The sequence below is a fragment of the Lepidothrix coronata genome, unplaced genomic scaffold, assembly GCF_001604755.1.
Source record: "Lepidothrix coronata isolate B3197 unplaced genomic scaffold, Lepidothrix_coronata-1.0 Scaffold1, whole genome shotgun sequence".
Lineage (NCBI taxonomy): Eukaryota > Metazoa > Chordata > Aves > Passeriformes > Pipridae > Lepidothrix > Lepidothrix coronata.
In genome coordinates, this window is record NW_016690181.1 from 2653279 (window position 1) to 2672163 (window position 18885).

Genomic DNA, 18885 nt, shown 5'->3' on the forward strand with positions numbered 1-18885 from the left:
AACCTGAGGACAAGATTTGGATCTTACTGAAAGTATTTAAAGAAATGAGATTAAAAAAGATAGTGATTGTATTTTGTTCTGTAAGGGAACCCCAAGCCAGCACATTTATTAAGCCACTTCGAAATGGTATTAAATCTGTATCTTCCATGCCATGAGTTGTCATGAGATAGGAAGAGTGAAGCATTAATAAAAATAACTTTCCTGACAGTTCAGTCCCACGCTATAGCAAGAGAATATATATGTATATATGTAATTTAAATGTTATCTATCACAATATAAATATGTATAACATTTCAAAATGTCAGATGAATGCCACTCAGATGAACAACTTTGCTGACATTAGTTAACAGCATAACCATTTTATAAAAAGCAGCTGACATCAGCTGGTGTGCAAAATGTAAATGTAGGCCTGAGTGCAGGGAGCAAGCAAGAGAGCTTACTTCTGGGGGACCTCACTAACTTTGGCTGTCACGGAATAACAGGTGTAAAAGGACAAACCACAATAAACTTTGTAGTAGCAGGAAAGTATTTTCATTGCTTGAAAAAAAAAATAAAATTCAAACTTTGTCATCACATTAAAAACATTACATGAGAAGTAATAAACATATTTACACTTCTGTTTTGATTATAAATATACATTATATACAAAATAATGTTATAAAACGTAGAAAGTTCAGTGCTTCTGATTTTCTTTAAATTACTGAAATACTAGTCTTCAAAATAAACTACAAACAGACAAACTAAAACCCATATTATTGATTTCTGAAGGTCATCTTCAAAGTGGTCCTACGTGGTCAGAGCAGAAGGTCAGTAGTGGACAATATGAAGGGGTCTTGTCTGCACAGTTCAAGGGAGTAGATGGGCTAGTCCAACAACAGGCTTCACAAGGGCAGGAATATCACTGTCTGAGAGATAGCACAGTCCAGGTTTCTTTGAAGAGATGGTGTTTCTCCCTCCTCATTCTGCCCCATGCCATGGTCTCGTTCACTAGTGTCACAGCACTTTCCACTGGAGTGTCCGGTAGTATTGTGGTAAATATGTATATAAGAAAAGAGCTTCTGCACACCTCTGGTTTCCAGGGACAGGCTTCCCCTTTTCCATGTAGCAGTGGGTGGGTATGAGAGAAACAGGATGAGCCTAGAACCTTCTGACTCTAATCTCCACCTGTCTTGGCAGAGGGCATCTCAGTGGGTGCTTCGCTACTGGGCATTTAGAACTGGGACAAAGGACAGGAGTTGGAGTTTTGCAACCAGATGGAGAAATGGGGGGGTGGGTGGGTTGTGTCACACTGCTGCTGCTTCTTCAGAAAGTAACAGCTGCGATTCTGAGACTATTTGCAGTAAAATGTGGCACCTAATTCAGAAACACAACATAAACCCCCAAATTCGTGTCAAAATAAGGCAGAGGGGGAGAGAACGAGGAAGGAGAAGAAGAGAAGTAATGTCTATTCACAATCACTGGTAGTGCAAAGGGCATGAAAACAGCTGAGACAGCTCAGCACATAAAGGTTCTAGGAGCTGATTGATTTTAAACGCATTTGTAAGGCTTTATATAGAGCTAGGATCACGTCTCCTCCTCATCAATGAGGAAGAGGCAGTACACATTCCTTATCACAACTTCACAAAAATCATGTCCCACAGAGTGGCTTGGGTCAATCAGTTCTCCAAAGCATCACCAAATGAGATGACATGTAAATTCAGCATTCTTCTTTTCTTCCTCCTCTTGCTTCTTACACAGTCTCCAGTACATGCAGTCGGAGAGAGGAGATGCAAATAGAAGTGTAGCAGAAAGTATCAGCCACTCCTGCCCAGTACTGTTCAGGTAACTGCAGGAAGAGCAGTCAAGTGTCTGTTTGAGTTTGTTAGATTCTCTTGACACATTTTAGGCACTTTTATACCCAGAAAAAAATGGAGACTTCGTTTATATTGTATCCATTATCTGCATAGCAATATGTCTTGCTTCGCACCTTCCATGGCAACATCTGTGACTGTTATGTGCCTCCTCATCTACCAGCACCTCCCATAATCAGAGTTCTGGAAAGCCAGGGGTCTGTCCATGAGGAAATGGCCTCAGCATCTTTTAAAACACCAACTTCTTTAACCTCTCTCTTCCCTCTGCCTCCCCTTTTCTAAAGCCAATGAGATTTCTGGTATCAAATTTCAAACAAGGGCAGTAAGAACAAAAAGGTGTATTGCATCTTTCAGGAAATTCACAGTCTGTCCAGTTCACCCAGTTCCATCCTCCGCCTGAGAGCAGCAAGTTGCATGTAATTAAAAACAGTCCAATCCAGTTCTGAATTGTAAACAATGCAGCAGGAACATCCATCTACTGGCATTACCAAATCTGAGGTGCAAATGGACCCATCTTCAGTCTTATACCTATCAGGATATAAAATAACACCAGGAATGAATGAGAAGGAATCACAGCATACAGAGTAGTACAGAACTAATACACTGTAATTCTTGTATGTCAAACCAAAGCAGTTTAAATCAGACATTACTGAAGTTTAACTCTCAGTGATCAGTGGTTTCAGCTGGGTCCAGAGACAAAGAATCACCAGCACAAAAAAAAAAATAGTCATCTGTCTGATGAGTGACCTCTCTACCTGGACCGAGGGGAAGAATGCTTACATATATGGGTGCTTGATATTAGGGCTCTGTAAAAAGTACATGGTATAGTTAAATAGCTTGTGTTTAGAAGCGTTAAGCCTGAAAGATGTGGAGAGAAGTTTCAGAGGCTGTCCCTCTGAAAATAAAAACGCTTTCTGGAGATGCCTGACGTAAATTTAGGAGCCTGGCTTCAGTCAGAAAGATCTTTAAAGGAAGATATAGTATTTAGGTCAATTAATGGGAATGAAGCATCTAGCTGTCATTTGTATCTTTGAAAATACTTTCACTTAGTCTTAAACTTTTAATATTGTCGGTTGACTTGTGTTCCAGCTTCCTTTCAAGGGGAAATCTGATATCCACACTGGAAAGGGAGACAGAATCCTGCAGATCTGACTTCACAGATCACTGCTGTATGGCACAGCAAGCTTCTCTTTCCTATGGTCTGAAACTAGTTCCAAAGAAGGCTACACTGAAGAAAGCAGGTATTGGTAAATGCCAAATCGTCATTAACTTCCATTGAGACTTTTTCCAAAGGGTCTTTAATTCTTCAGGAACTAGTTGGTTCCTTACTAGCTTCTTAAAGTCTTGAAAGTTCAGTGTTAGCCCTTACTTCTTTTTGTGCATCCAACGTTTTAATATAACATAAAGATCTAGATGTGTTTATCAATAACAGCATTAACTTCTGTTAGAGAATATTTAGCTGGAGCTTAAATACTGAGAGATTGAAATTACATCATTACAGACTTCCTAAATGGCTGTTATGCCTATCCACTAATACATTCAGCTACCTTCCATCTTCTGCTGGAAATCTATATCTTTGCCTGTTTCCACAGACCACAGATTTTCCATTGCAGTTACAAGAAAAAGCATGGCTTTACATCAGTGGGCCTAAGAACGATTATTATTTTCATTTTTTCTGACCACCTACTTAAGAAGAACCAATCGTACAATGTGCTGAATTTTTATGGGCTGATGTTCTGTGTTTTCATCTACCACTGATTTATCTAAGCTCAAAATCTCTGGTTCAGTAAAATCAGAAATGCTAATTTCTTTATTTTCCCTTATGTATGCTCTGTGTGGGCCACAGAAGATGAGATGTGAATGTTGGGAACATCATGATCCCTGGAAATAGAGTAACTTTCTCAGATACAATACTAGAGAATAATTTACCCCTTTACTTTGTAAATTTATGCCTGTCCACTTCTGTACTTACTTACCTCTGTGGCTATGATGCACTCATTCCTTTCTTCTGTTATCACAAAGACAGACTGGTACATTGAATCCCTTGGAGAGCATATCGCCGATATCCTGCATTCTGGTTTTTCACTAAGGCAGGGCAGAGAGAAAACAATGTTAGCTGACTAGTAACAAGCCTGACTCTCAAAATCTACCATGAATATGGAGTGGTGGAATGAGATAGCCATGAAGGTGTGGGAGGGAAGTGCAGAGGATCAAGTTTCACACTTTCTGTATGCTGTCAGGACATTATACTAGAGACATGGAAGTAAGGAACAGTTACTGTCTTCCTATGCTTCTGCCATGTCCAACATAACAGAGTTCCTCAGAGCCCTCAGGGTAACAGCCACATGCAGATCCTAGATAAGAACTTCAGTACATGAATCAGAAGACTGATAAGCCAGTGAATACTAGCCCTTTTCTCCTTTTGAAAAGGAGTTATTATTTTAACTCTATCACTCTTCTTGGTAAGCAGATCATCTTGCCTTCTTATTTTTAATCACTATATGCCTTAACTGTTCTTCTTCCAAGATCTATTGAGGAAGGAAAGACACTTCTTAATTTCACCACTGACCTAGCCACTCCCGGTCCATTTACAGTACCCATACTAGCAGCACCTTGCACAAACACTCCATTTAAGTGACAGCTAAGGATATCCCTTGGCTGTCATAATCCAGTATGAAGACTCCTGGTTTTACTCTGTTTTGTTTTGTGTATCATCTGCTTGGGGTTTCTCTTTCCCCCTATTCTCATTTGCTCCTACACTGGTATGAAGAGGAGCGGCTTTAAGAAAGAGTAGAAGAAAGACTGTATTCTCACCTGTGTAGTCGGAGAGGAGACTTCTCTCCTAAACACTTTTCACTTTTGTAATATTTATCTTCCGGTGTCCCTCTACTCGTCAGGTCTTTTACCAGGTTGTAGTCCAGTTTATGATTCTTGGGTTTGTAGTTTGATTTCTCCAGCCCACAGTCCACTTCAAGGTCTTTATTTTTATTGGTGTTTTTGAGCTGGGAAGCTGGAATGAGATTGTCCTTCTGGAAGTCAGAAAGGTTGTTCATTGTCTCCAACTCCTGCTCTGGGTGCATCCTCATCTGCCTGATGACCATTGCTATCATGCAGAACAGTATGAGCAAAGCCACCAGACCCACCCCCATAGATATAGCAATCCAGGGGACTGGTTTAGGAGGAAGTGTAACGGGCACTGAATAAACTGGCAATTCGCAGCGGTTGCCCATGAAGCCAGAAGGACAGTAGCAGACAAAGTTGGCACTATAAAGTCCACTGTAGCATGTGCCTCCATTCTCACACGGCCCAGAAGCACATTCATCTCTGGTTTTGATGTCACAGTTCCTGCCACTGTAGCCTGGCAAACATGTGCAGGTGTAATCGTTGATCAGGTCATGACAAGTTCCCCCATTGGAACATGGGTTTCTGGCACAATCATTGATGTTTATCTCACATTTCTGACCAGAGAAACCAGCCCGACAACGACACACACGAATCTGCCCAAGGTAAAAGCAACTACCATCTGAGGAAAAAACAGAAAATAAAAATTAGTCTGCAATGGACTTCATTTGGAAATCTAAACCTCTTCTTGGTCAGCATTTTATACTACCTCAAGAAGAGGGAAGTTATTTTATAAAACAACTGCACATCTAAAAGTCCATTCTATTTTCTCTAATTGTATCATGATGCCTTAAAATTATGTCCCTTCTAAATATGTAATAATTTAGTTCTGCCCTCTTCCCTATCACATGATAAACCTTGTGCATTGTTTTGTTGCATAGAAAATGCCAGTGAAAGCCTCCACCCCCCCAACCAGCAAGAGACTAAAATTAGGGTAAATGTGGAATACAGTGGGGGAGAGGGACTAATGTACTAGAGGAAGAGTAGAGGTCAGATTGGATTTCTATCACTTCTGCACTGAAAAGCACAAATGAGTCAAGGACGTAAGATTTTTTGATAAAAAGACTCACCATTTGCACAGGGGTTGCTTGTGCACCTGTCTACTTTTTTTTCACAATTTGACCCTGTGAAGCCGAAAGGGCAAACGCAACTGTAGCTGGCCCCTTGTTCTTTTTCCAAGCATGTGCCACCATTAAAGCACGGAGAATCTATACATGTCAAAGCGCTGTGCTCACAGTGGGTGCCATAGTAGCCAGGGGGGCACAGGCAGCGATAACCATTCTCCATATCCTGTAAAACACAATGTTACGCCACTGTTATTTAATGACACCAAATGATAGCTGCTTGCATGCTCATTTTTGGTTGGCAGCAAGTGCTGTTCAGTCCCTTCTCATGCACAGCCTGATGTGGCAAAAGTGACATTTGGAAAGTAAACAACTGCAGGCTGGACTGTGAGGGTTGGAGCTGTGAATCATCTGTACTCAGCGTACAGGAGTAATCATGCAGCTACACACGCAGAGCAGATGTAGTTGTAGGGAGCCTACAGGCAGCTAGACAAAAACACTGCTAACACCACTACTGTCTAATGGGATCCCTGAGGTCCTCCTAGAGCAGAATGGTATGTGTTGTTGACATACACAGCTGTCATCAGGCCATTCATCCTCAGCCTGAGAGCCCTTTTTTATTTTACAGAGGTTTAAGTTGCTTTGGCTTGGGTAAGTCCCACCACTTAGATCATAACTGTTTCTTCATTCAAGTACTGTATGTCCAAGGCCTTGGGAGAAGGGAGGTGGGGTCTTGTGCCATTAGCTTTAATCTAAACATGCAACAGATTACATTTGATATCTATAATCAATCAGTCTTTACCATTCCATCATTGGTAAAGAATCTATCATTGACTGGGTCCGAAAACATGCTGAAACACTAAGCCGCAGGAATCTAAAAGTGCGGGATCCTATTTCACAGAAAGTTTCAGGTGCTTGCCCCCATATTGTCTGACACTACCCTCCCATAGCAAAAAGCAGAAGTTTTCTTTTATTTGCTACTAACATACAGAGTTAGTGCATTTCTCTATGAACTGCGGTTTGAGAAGCTTATTTTTAACAGATCTGCTCTCTCACCAACCTTGGATCTTGCCAAGTTCTCATAATGGCTGCCACAGAAACCTAAGGATCAGTTGACTAGTTCTAATCTAGATGATACATCTCCTCCTGTAACAGACTTCCTCCCGTGACACCTCTCGGAAAGGGTTCAGTATGATAGTCGTGAGCGTCAGTAATGAACCTGTGTCCTATCAAATTCCCATTATGTTGTTACAGAACCATTTCTGAAAAGGTATACTGGGGTTTGCTTCACATAAAGACTTTACATTTAAAATGCCCCTACCGTGCAACTACCGCCATTCCTACAGGGATTGCTGTCACACTCGCTGATCTCATGTTCACAGTCAACACCAGTGAAGCCGGGCTTGCATGCACAGGTGTAGCTGCCCTGGCCAGTGTTCATGCAAGTTGCTCCGTTTTTGCATGGTCTGTGGTGAGTGCAGTAGTTCAGATCTGCAAAGATACCAGGAGTTAGAGAACATAGCTTTGACAGCTGAGAAAAGATACACAAAAAAACCACACCGTAGTCAACAAAAAAGACACAATTTCCAATAAAGCATATCATTTTGCTATCAGCAGGAATACTGGAGATTATTATCCAGGTTATTATCAGTAATAATCAGATGTCTCAGATTATCAGTGATTTTAGATATTTCTCCATATCCATCACTGTAATACATGAGCTCTGAATTTTGAGAGAGCTGGCAAAAATTAAACTTTCCTAGTGCTTTGCTATACCCTCTCTCTTTTGTGGACTTAAAACCATTAGCTGCAATGGGATTTAGGTGCCAAATTGGAAAAGTTACTTCATAAGTGTGTGTTCTCTGGAAGATATGCCACAGCACTATAGATAATTTGTGTATAACATGTCGCATACTAAAACAGTGAGCCCCACCTTTAAAAGGTCTGTGCGCTGATGCACATTCTGGAGAGGCACAGAGGAAAAAAAAAAGATGTTTTGGCTTGGAGATTTAAACAAACACTAGAAAACTTTTATTGTTTATTTATCATATTTTCCTTTTATGGATGTTAGTACATTAAACTGTCAAATGCCCTGCCAAGCTCGACAGTTTTCTTTTTTTTTTTCCTCCTTTAAATTTGAGACAGAGGTTAAGCACAAAAGTTCATAGGACATAAGTAGAAAAACTTTATTATCTCTATAAATACCATAGAGTAATTGGAAGACAACTGGTTAATAAATAACTACAAGCAGAAAAAAAATCTGCAACTTTACTTTTCCTGCTTAATTCAGACTTTGCCATCTTAATCCTATAACTGTCCTGAAAACACTTAGCCTGCTTTGAGCACTTAATGATCTCAGTGCCAGCAGTGCATATATGGCCTTGAGGACATGACTGCTCAGCTGGCTATGGTTCAGTGATTCAGTGGGTTGAATAGGTGGAAGTGGTCTGGTGTACCTTAAAATGGAACCTGTACTTTTCATTCTTGCTTATATGATTTTTCTCTCATGCTCCAGACTTATCACATGAGTTAACTTCCTTGTATGCAAAATAAGGAAGGCCCAAATGATGGTGTTTACTGCTGCTAGAAACTGTTTAGTAAATTTTTACAGTTGTACAGGGAATAAGTTAAACTTAGCTTGAGCAGGCAGAAAACTCGCCTGTTCAACACTCATCCAGATTGTTAGGTATTTTTCCAAGGCAAAGACTTCTTTTGCAAGAGAAAAACTGCACCTACCAAAAAGGTTTCCTTGTTTTCTAACAAAATTACTACAACTACAAGAATTGTATCTGAGGCAGCAGTGGCACAAAATGATGTCTATGAACGTGTACCTTGTGGAAATTTAATTCTAGATCCAATGGGTCAGATTCCTTAGTACAGTACTGACGAGTACCCAGGCCAGATATGTAAGTGCAACCTCCAGAACTAACCTTGATCACAGAAGAGGCCACCCCATCCTTCATCACATATGCACTGCCATTGTGTTTTACAAGTCCCGTGACGGCAGCCTATATGGGGTATGCATTCATCACAGTAGCGGCCTTGCCAACCAGGGCGGCAGCTAGAAGAAAAGTCAAATTAAAACATTAATGACATGGAGAAGAGTTTAAGTTTCTATTGCAAGGAGACATTTTAACTGATGTTCACATTGCAATTGCCATCTACTCACATGCACTCTCCAGGCTTGTTGCAATATCCATTCTGTTCAGTACATCCGGCCAGACAGATGGCTGGAAAGAGAACATAAAAAAGCATAAATGTTTAAGTAAATACACATGGCACTGCAGAACACACTTCTAAAGGATAAATGCCAGCTTTAAAGAAACATTTTGAAAAAACAGTTTTGCACTTTCAAAGCTTTGTTTCAAAACTTCTTGGTACGGGGAGTTCTGGAGCAGGAGGAAGTGAACGAGGAGAGCCAACACTTGACAAATTGTCCTTTAGTTTTTCTGTTTATGCAACAAACATGAACTCTTGCAAGAAAAGGAGCAAGAGAAGGCGGCTTTGGCTAGTGCTAGTGAAAGACTGAGTAAACCCAACGGGATCCTGAGCTCAGAGTAAAGATTCCCGCTATTACACCACAACACCTGCCTCATATACTCTGGCAGCAGGAATGGTGGAAGCATGTGTGTGAGCAAGCTGCTAGCCTTTTACCTTGGAATACTGCTATTTAGGGCTATCAGCCAAGACTGCCTTCCCTGCTAGCTCGCTCTTTGCTGTTAAGGCTAGCAGAGGTGCAGCAGAGACTTGGTGGTTGCAGCCAAAGAGGGCAAAGTCCTCAGCGCACAACTTTGTCTCTCCAGGCAGGGAGTGGAGAGGTAGGCGTGAAAACATGTCCCGGGAGATGGGAGGCCTCTGTGAGCTTTCCAGCCCCGCCGGACGCCCGCGGTGCTGCCCGTCCCGCCCCGCTCCCCGCGGTGGGTACTCACGGTCGGTGCAGTACTCGCCGGCCCAGCCGGGCAGGCAGGCCAGGCTGCCGTCCGCCGCGCACACGTAGTGCCCGAACCGGTCGTCGCGGCGCTTGCAGAGGCGGGAGCAGCTCTCGCCGTAGTAGTTCTCGCTGCAGACCACGCGGTAGGAGTAGCGCAGCTGGGTCAGTGGGCCCTGGTGCACGTCCTGCGACCAGTCCTCGCCCACCGACAGCGACCGCTGGATCGACACCTGGCTGATGAGCCACTCCTCCGGGGGCGGCCGGGAGCCTGCGGGAGAGCGGGTGCGGGTCAGTGACTGCGGCCGCCTGCAGTGCCCCGCGCCGCGGAGACCGCCCCGAACCACCCCGCCGCTCCCGGGGTACTCCGCTCGCACGTGTATATACATATATATATATACATATATATATATATTCATACATACATATACAAAGGCACGCGTGTGGCTATGAATGCATGGAAGGGTACGAAAAGGTGGGCACCGGGGTGTGCAAACCCCAGCCGAGGGGGCTCAGCCGAGGGGCCTGTGAAAGCGAGGGCTGCTGTGAAATATCCTTTTCCTCTCCGCTCAGAAAAACATCCCAAAGCCATTATTCCTTTCCAAAGGGCGGAATTCGAGCAAGGTGTAAAATACAGGAAAAGGCGGCCGGGGCTCGCTGGCAAGCTCCCGGCTTTCTCACCGCAGCCTGCCTCGCTTTCCCACGCCAAAAATAAACCGGAGGAAACGCAATTGTGTTGGAGATTAGGCTGGGGCAGAATCAAAGCGGCCCCTGATGGATATCGTTGGGGGACCGGCTCCTGATGGTGGGATAAAGCCAGCCGTGGAGTTATAGTATAAACAGCTGAGCCGGGGGGGGCGTTTCGGGATGGGGGGGGTGGACGGGCACTCGGGACGGGGCCCAGCGGCGCTCCCGCCGCGCGAGCTCCCCCTGCCGGCGGCGCGCGGCAATATTCACCTTCCGGCAGGTAGTTGGCAGGCGCGTGCCAGGCCTGGATGATCAGGGAGAAGGTTCCCTGCGGGAAAGAAACCAGCGTCAGCCCCGCACCCCACCGCACCCCCGCACCCCACCCCTGCCCTGCCCCGCATTTGTGGGGTCCCGCATTTGTGCTCTCTCCCCACGACTACACGCTTCCCTCCTTTAGACCACGGATACACATCCCCACCTTCAACCCACCCCACCCCCCCAGCCACTTCACTTATTTCACTTAATAACATTGATTATCCCAAGTGCTTCTGGTCTGGATGAGTTTTTTCATCGCTCATTTTCCCCCCCCTTTTTTTTTAAAGGAAGTTCTGGAAGTAAGTCTAAAGGCGAAAGTAGTTTGTTTACATTACAGGTTATGAGCGCGCCGCGGTTAGCCTGCTCTTGCCACCCTCCTGTCCCACCACCGCAATCGGGTTTAAAGCAGAATCTCACCGGCCACGTGAAGTTAAAGGGCAGCTTAATGGGGCTGTCAAATCTCTCTGTATCCTTGATGCTGAAGGAGTTTATTCCCAGAACCGGGGTGATGATGCTGCCGAAAGTGCAGGAACCCGGGGAGACCACTGCCTGAAAATGCTTCAAACAAACGCGAAAGAAGGTCCTGCAGTGGGGGGAGCAGGGCTTCCCGCTGGCCAGAGACCCGTGGCTATTCACGAATTCGTGCAGCTCCAGCTGGAAGACGCCAGAGCCGGACACCCTCTGCACAAAGGGGAGACACACAAAACAGCCAAATCAGACCTTACCCGGCTTTGCCATGCAAACTTGCTTTCATCACCCACTTTACATTTCGCGAACCCTTTTTTTTTTTCGATGTGCGATTACCTGCTGCAAAATCGTTAACAGAAACGTCAAGCCAAAGATGCGCAAGGCTGTCATCCTTGTGTTATTCGAGGTTTCAGTTCTTAGTGGGTTTAGTTTTCCTTCTGTATTCCTCAAATGGTCCAAGCAAGTGCTTTCTCGGTCGAGGGAGAAAAGAGAGGCGTCACGGCGATTCTCCTGGAGCAACCTGCTTTTCAAAATATTCCCCGAGCGCGAGCAGAAATCGGAAGATAAAATCCAGGTGTCGATCCGTTCCCTTCTGGGAATTAATCCTGCAGCCAGCCGCCGACCTCTGATCGCTGTCGTCGCCTTTATAAACTCCAGAGTCGGGTGGGTTTGGTGAGAGACGCGGAGGGGAGTGCTTAGTGTGGAACCGCTCCTCCTTTAACCGGTGCTAACAGCGCTCAGTAAATGGAAAACTTGCTTGGCTTCGAGCTGTTTATATAGTTGCCTCGCATCCTCACAAGCTCATTATGTAAACTGTCAGTCAGACTCACGGGCGATCCCTCCCCTTTTCCATCTTTCCCTTCTGGAAAAAAAGAACCAAATGTTGCGGAGAGCCCTCATATCCCGAATTAATACCCTGCTGCTGCCGCCGCCGCCGCCGCCGCCGCTGCCGCGCTGCCCGCCGAGGAGCCGAGCTGATTACGAACAAGCCGAGCATCTGTTGAGATATTTACGGCGCTCACACTGGGAGAAAGAGTTCCCTCGAAAATCAGACGCCTCTCCACAGGGCAGCCCTCTACGGCGGCCGAACAATAGAGAATGAAATGTTTTAAAACCACGCTTGTTAGTTAGTTAGTTAGTTTGTTTGTTGCCCCCATCTCCACGCGTGTCCCCCTCCCCCGGCCGTTCCTCGGGGCGGCGGGACGGGGCGGCGCGGCTCCCTGCAGCCGCGGCCGGGCCGGCAGGCAGGAGCTGCCCTGCCCGCCGAGGGCTGGCCCCGACTAGAAAGCAAAAGTAAAACGGTGCTTGCCAGGCAGGCGGGCACCGGCACGGCCTCGCCGCCGCCCCCGGGGCGCAGCTCCCGGCTCCGAGGGCGCCCGTGCCGCAGGCCGGCCCGGCCTCATTCCTGACACCGGATAACGGAGCCTACCGAGGAAGGGGGCGAGCGGGACGAGTGACGGCAGGGAGGCGGGCACGGCGGGGATCGGCAGGCGCTCGGTCGCCCTTCCGAAATCGGTGGCGAACGAGCGCTCCAGCGAGGTGGCCGGGGTTGACAGCAGGGACCGAGCTGAGTTTTCCCGGGGCTGCCCCGGCTCCCAAAAACATGGGCAAGGGGTAGACTCGGGCGCCTGCAGGCAAGCGGGGCGGGAGCGGGAGCGGGACCGCGGGCCGTGTCTGGCCGCCTGGCCGCGGCCGGGTTGCGGTCTGGCGTGTGCCATAAAGCCCTTGGCCTGATTGCAGCGTGCGCTTATTGTTGGGTCGCGTGTCCCTCATTAAAGCCAAGCACAGAGAAGGCCTTTCATGTGGCTTTTTATTTCAGCTTGTTAAATGGATGGGAGGCCGGAGGGGGGAGGGAGAGATAAACCCTCAGCTGTATGGTAATGAGGTCTTGCCACCTTTCTGCCAGCGCCCGGCGCGCCAGGCTGCGGGTCTCCGCGGCGTGGGTCACCTGGGGAGCAACGCGGGGCGTAGCGCGCTGCCGCTCCCCTTCTGCCCCTCTGCTCTCCCAAAGGGTCTGTCCTCGCGTCGTTACCTCCCCACCTTGAGCTGTTTTGGGGGGGATTAGGAAAGCCGGGGATCTGGCTCGTTTGGAGGCGAGGCATCACGGGGAGAGCACACCCCAGTCAAACTTCCCAGGCCGTACTGCTCCCTCGTGCGTTTAAAGCGGCCGCTCTCTCTGGAAACCTGCTTCGTCCCAGGATGTGGTTAGGGCCCAAACGCCCGGGGTATCACCAGGAGGGCACGACACGGCTTCGTGGAAAATAGCCAAGCTTTCTGCGGGGGAAAGCCACGGGCACCGCCGCCGTGGACTGGTTTGGGGAGGAGACCAGGCTAGGAATCGGGGTCGCCTCCAAAAGGGGATTAAAACTTCTCCCGGTCCCCACTGCGCCTGTAAAAGCCGGAGCCGGGGGAGCACAAACTCTGGCAATGTCGAGGGGCTTCACTCGGGGCCGGGCACCATGGGTTTGGCTCCGTCTGGAGTAGCTGGGCTGTCGCCTCGGGTACCTGTTTGTGCGGACGGGAACCGTGTCCGTGGTGAAGATAAACCGCAAGGCAGAGGCACAGGCGAGGATCTCTTTTGTCTCTGCCTCGTAAACAAGTGGGAAGGAGGAATGTGTCGCCGCTGATGAACTCGGAATTTTACAGCGATCCACCCGGCCAGATCCCGGCTTTACCAGCAGCAGCGTCAACTGTCAAAATCAAATCTGATGCTAATAGCTTCGGTACTAAATAAAATGAGAGGCCAGATAACATCAGTGCTTGATAAATGGTAATGAGTGTCTAACCTAGGGGAACAGAAGGGCTGTGGGGCTCTTTAATTCAGTATTGAAAGGCTAGCTGGGTACTGCAGGCTCTAGCAGATGTTAGTATGTGTGTGTTTTGATTTTTGACTTGTATTGGACGTTTATTAGGCTAACCAGAGCCACCCCACGCATGGCCACTTGGTCCAGGCACCATCTGGCACAAGCAGGGCGGCGTGCAAGAATAGGGCCTTGCTTTGGTGTTGAGGATCCACAGGCAGCATCTACCATATGGACCCGGAGCTAATGTAGGTTAAAGCAAGACAAGCTGATCTCTGCTTTTCACAGCTCTGCCAAACCTCTCTGCCATCCTGGCGGTGTGCACCTTGGCAGCTGGAGAAGAGCTCTCACCTCTGCCTTCCCCCAAACCTGACAAGAGGCGTGTAAGCCCCCCAAGCACTCCCCAGCCCGTTCAGCTGCCTTTGGATGGCCACTGCTTTTCGAGACAAGCTTTGCACCAGCTTTGCTTGTTGCCGGCAGGAGCAGAAGTTGCTCCAGCTCCCCACGTGCTGTCGTCCCGCAAAACAAATATTTTCAGAAGCTCGAGAGAGTGGGGCAAAACAGACATAAAATCCTCCTCGATAGTCCAGACCATTATTCTGATTGCAGCTATAAAAAGAGTCCATAATAAAATAATAAAATAATAACCGGGGAATATAATAAACCACCTGCTGCATGTTGACACACACGCACAGGGAGTTCAGAAAAAAAAAAAAGTTGCATTAATAGTATCAAACAGGTGAGCCTGAAAGTCGGCCGAGAGCAGATTAGAAGTGCAAGTCTTGCAAACTCTTTCCTGTGCCCAACACGCCATCCTGGTTTCTTGGAGAGGCACAGCGCATCCACCTTGTCCAAGATCCTCGGCTCAGTTGAGGGGCGCTTGTCCCCGGGACGGGGGGTAAGCCCGCAGAGTCCCCGGCTTTTCCAAGGGGCGGCAGCGGGGTGCCCGCAGTCCCTGTCGGGATGCTAGGCACTGATCGGACCGGACCTGCCCAGTGGTCGCCGTCTCCCCGTCCTTTCCACCCTGCTACGTCTCTCTCCTGCTCACTTACTCGAGGTCAGGGCTCTTCCCCCCCCCTCCCCCCTCTTTCGCGCCTCATTTGCTGCCGGTTTATCTGCAGGCTGGCCCGGCTCAGCATACGCGTGGCCGGGCCAAACGCATCTCGCTAACGAGACAACGTTAATTAATTCCGGGCGGGTGAAAGTTGCCAGCCTGCCCAAGCCATCCCTCCCCCCAAACCCTCGTGCCAGGCTGCCCTCCTCCGCTCCCGGGATGTGCCCGAGCTCCCCCACGGCCGCCCGTGTCCTGCTGCTCTCAGGCTGCCAGACCCCAGGAAAGGATATCGCCCAAACTGTCCCAGTCAGGAGCAACTGCATCGCACCTCCCGCCATCAGCCCCACCTTTCCCTCTTTCTGAAGGCTCTGTGCTTTCTAAGAATCTGCCCACCAGACCCACGGCCGTAAGCGGCTCCCGTGAGCTTTCTACGTGGCTTCTGCAGGGCTGCTTTTAAAGTCCTGCAGTTACGGAGCACCCGTACCTGCGGCTAGGGCAGGACCTGTCTGATGCTCCGGCTGCACCGTCGTGCCACCCGGGGTTTTTGGAAGGGGACACGTCCGAGCTGTCCCAGCATTTCCTGTGTCCCAAGTGTCCCAGGCTGTCCCCTAAGGCAGCACGAAGCCGCAACCAGGCTGGCAGGGCTTCTCGGCCGGATCAAGCTTGGGTGGGGGCGTCCTGCGTCTTCGCCATTCCCGTAACCTGGGGGACGAACCTCTGGCCATTCCCTGTGCCGGGGAGCGGTGCGGATGCCCGAGGGGCACGGCTGCTCACGCCCCTCCCCTGCCCTCAGCGCCAGCCGCTGCTCACCCGCCTCCCCTTCTTCGCGGGGCGCGGAGAGGGGGGAGCAGCGCACTAGCGCCTTCGAGCCCTGCAGTCGCCTTTCCCCGGGAGCCGAACTCTTTTCCTCCCAGGGCTGTTGGCTGCGGGGCACCCAGAAACCCCTCGAAACTCCAGAGCCCTGCGGGCTGCCCCGCACTTGGTCAAATTTATCGTAGCGTTTTTGTCGGTCAGTGCAGCATCCCCAGCAGCTGTACGAGTGCGGTATTTTATTATGCAGCTTGTGCGCCTTTCTCGGGAGCGTTCCTGCTTTCTGGCTCTGCCGTTTGTTTCGGGGCTGGCCTCGCTGGTCGCCTTTTTGATCCCTCAGTCAGAGACTCGCCCATTTATTCAGTGCTCGCTAGCTCTTCCATGTGCACAGTCCCACTTTTTAAGTCGGATTCCCCGATGGCTTTAAAACTCCTTAGCTAGAAAGTTGCGCATCGATTCAGCGCTGGCACACGCCGAGAGCCTCTAAGAAAAAAGAGAAAGAGAAAAAAAAGAGAGAAAAGAAGAGAAAAAAAATCTCCCTTGCTTGTTTTGTTTCTGCCTAAATGCCCGTAGCGTGGAGCATCCCTCCAGGGAGCGCCGCTCCGAGGGGTGTTAATGTGGTCGATTTGGGGTACAAATGTTTGGAAATGTTTCCCGATTCGCACAGAAGGAGGGGGGATTTGCAAACTGTTGCTGCCACATGGCCCCTCCAGCCTGCCCATTCTCATTGTAATGAGGCCGGCGCGTGCCTCATCTGCCGCGGGGCGCTGCCACGGGCCGCCCGGACACGCCGCGCCGCAACTGGGGCGGGCGGCACCGCCACGCAGCGCCCGCACCGCGCGGGGCCGGGGCCGGGGCCGGGGGAGCCGGGGCAGCCGCCGCCGCCGGACCCGGGCCGGGCTGCGCTCCCCTCGGCCCGCTCACCCCGAGCCGCCCCGCGCTCAGTGCGTGAAAAAAAGCACATTTCTGTTAAAGGCTGTAACGATCACTATTGAGTCTCTCGCTACAAATCGATGGCTTCTTTTCCATACAAATGCCTGCTTATGCCTTTATGTTCTCCATCTGTTTGTAGCTAACACCTGCCATTCAATAAATCGATTTGGCCATTTAATGTAACAGCTTCCCGGGACATTTTTTCATGCCAGATGCCACAGCAGCTCCAAACCTCTACCCTAGCCCAGCGCCCCACCAGCACAGCCGCCCAGCCTGGGGCTGCGCCTTGGCAGAAACCTGCTGCCGGGGTGTGGAGCAGAGCTGAAAAGTAAAGCAAACATTAAAAAGTGCCTTATTTAAAGAAAAATATTTTTAACACTAACCCCACAGATTTCACCTTCTTTTTTAACACTCTGATTTCTGTACTCCTGGGACGTGGTGTCTGGTCCTGGCTGCCAGTGGCAGGTGTGCAGGTGGTGCTACAATTCCTGTGGGCCACAGGCATCAGGGTGGTTTGTGACATTTTTGGCTCCCTTCTATTTTACTCACAAACAGGCACTTCACATGTGTTGGGAGATTTCGAGTTTTAAGGACACAAAGACACTCTGCCTGCAGTTTATCACGCCATGGGATGGGGCAAGCTACCTGCAAGGAACCTGTGGGATGGGAGGCCCCAACATTACACTTGTTTCGGGGTGGCAGCCATCTTTGAGAGGCCACTTTGATGGGCATCAGGGCTGGGCCCCCCAGCCTCTGAGCTGCAGCAATGCTGCAGGAAGAGCAAGGGAAGATGAGTGCTCACTTGTGTGCTGCTCTGCCCCATGCCGTGGCAAATATTGGGTTTCCCTTTGGCTGCCCCAAAACATGCTCTGTGCTAAGATGAGCAGAGAGAGAAAGGTAGATCTCTCTAAATGTCACATCTTAGGTCTCAGGGAAGGGAAAACAGCATCACTAGGGATACGAGAAAGTGATATAATACATGGGGAAGTTATGGGGCTGTGTCCTCATGGAGCAGCTCTGCGCTGGCTGAGTTCCTCCAGAGGAGGTGATTTCAGTACTGCTGGGATTTTGTTTGACTGCATTTGTGGTATAATTCATTTGGCCTAGAGCTTTTGAAAGGTGCCTTTGCTTTAAATTTGAATAAATACATAAAATTAAATGTAATACAAAAAATAGTTATAGATATGCACATATTTCAGCTATGCGGGTCTGTTTCTTTATTAATTAGTTCAGTGCAGGCCATGGAAACCATTTGTAAATGCACATAACTGTAAAAGCCTAATTTGCTTTGAAAATCAGAGAGAAAGTCATGCAGTCGTTTGGCACTTTTACCTGAGATAGCTGGATAAAAATGGGATTTCTCATAAAAAGCACCCCTGGAAGCTATGGTTGGAGCTGAGAGTAGTTATCTGGGAGATAACTGAATCTTTCTCTTTAAGTCTGAGAGTTGTGGGTGAGATTGGCAGGGGAGAGTTGGAGGGGATGGAGATTTCTCACTTAGAGCAGAGGTTCCCATATTTTGTTTCATATACAACTCATGTATGGATCAACATTCACGGATGGGACACTGGCCTGAAGCAGCATAACAAAACAAGTGCAGGCTGGCTTCTTAAAGGGGAAAAATTTCCTTTGCAGGCTTCATAGTAAGTGTCCCATGGGCCAGGCTTTGGGAACTCCTGCATCAGAAGGTCTGTGTCTTCAAACAGATGGCTGGGCAGCTCTTGGCTACTTAGAATATGTTTGGGTCTATATTATATAGCACTGAGTAAAGAGATCTGTCACAGAAAAACCATAAAAGGCAGTTTTAACCCTTCCCCTGGGGAGTGGCATGGATCCACGCTCTGCCTGTTTTACCAGTCTCTCCTCTCCCGTCCCCCATACTGAGCCCACGGGATGTTTGGTTGGGGCCCAGCATTGTGGCACTCTCTTTAGACAGTCAGAGGAAGAAGCCTCAGACCTCTGGCATGTGAGAGTTGGCAGAGCAAATCCCAGAGTACGGCCTCAGTGCATCCACTGTGCATCTTGTCCCAGATGACAGAGGAGAGAGTGGAACAGAGTTGGGAAGCACTTCTGG

General features: G+C 48.6%; 1 protein-coding gene across 2 annotated transcripts; it reads right to left on the reverse strand.

Annotated features, from left to right (window-relative positions):
* Positions 1-512: 512 nt before the first annotated feature.
* Positions 513-12350, reverse strand: DLL4 (delta like canonical Notch ligand 4). Of its 2 annotated transcripts, XM_017813378.1 has the most exons (11): positions 11550-12349; positions 11163-11426; positions 10701-10758; positions 9745-10014; positions 8985-9045; positions 8746-8876; positions 7137-7306; positions 5822-6041; positions 4665-5373; positions 3827-3935; positions 513-2378 (listed from the first exon to the last, which is right to left on the reverse strand). In XM_017813378.1, the coding sequence occupies exons 1-11, from the start codon at positions 11601-11603 to the stop codon at positions 2373-2375; spliced, it is 2052 nt and encodes a 683-aa protein (XP_017668867.1). In that variant the 5' UTR covers positions 11604-12349; the 3' UTR covers positions 513-2372. The 2 variants fall into 2 exon arrangements, with proteins under 2 accessions (XP_017668867.1, XP_017668861.1); XM_017813372.1 differs by lacking the exon at positions 513-2378 and having other exon boundaries at positions 2706-3935; positions 11550-12350.
* Positions 12351-18885: the final 6535 nt, after the last annotated feature.

What these genes read in the sequence shown, in the direction of transcription:
- DLL4 (XM_017813372.1), bottom strand. Translation starts at nt 11,603, where the DNA reads ATGACAGCCTTGCGCATCTTTGGCTTGACGTTTCTGTTAACGATTTTG. An exon ending in TGCCAACTACCTGCCGGAAG is followed by an intron (nt 10,015 to 10,700) that starts GTGAATATTGCC and finishes GCTCTCCCGCAG; the next exon opens with GCTCCCGGCCGCCCCCGGAG. An exon ending in GGAATGGCGGTAGTTGCACG is followed by an intron (nt 6,042 to 7,136) that starts GTAGGGGCATTT and finishes TGTGTTTTACAG; the next exon opens with GATATGGAGAATGGTTATCG.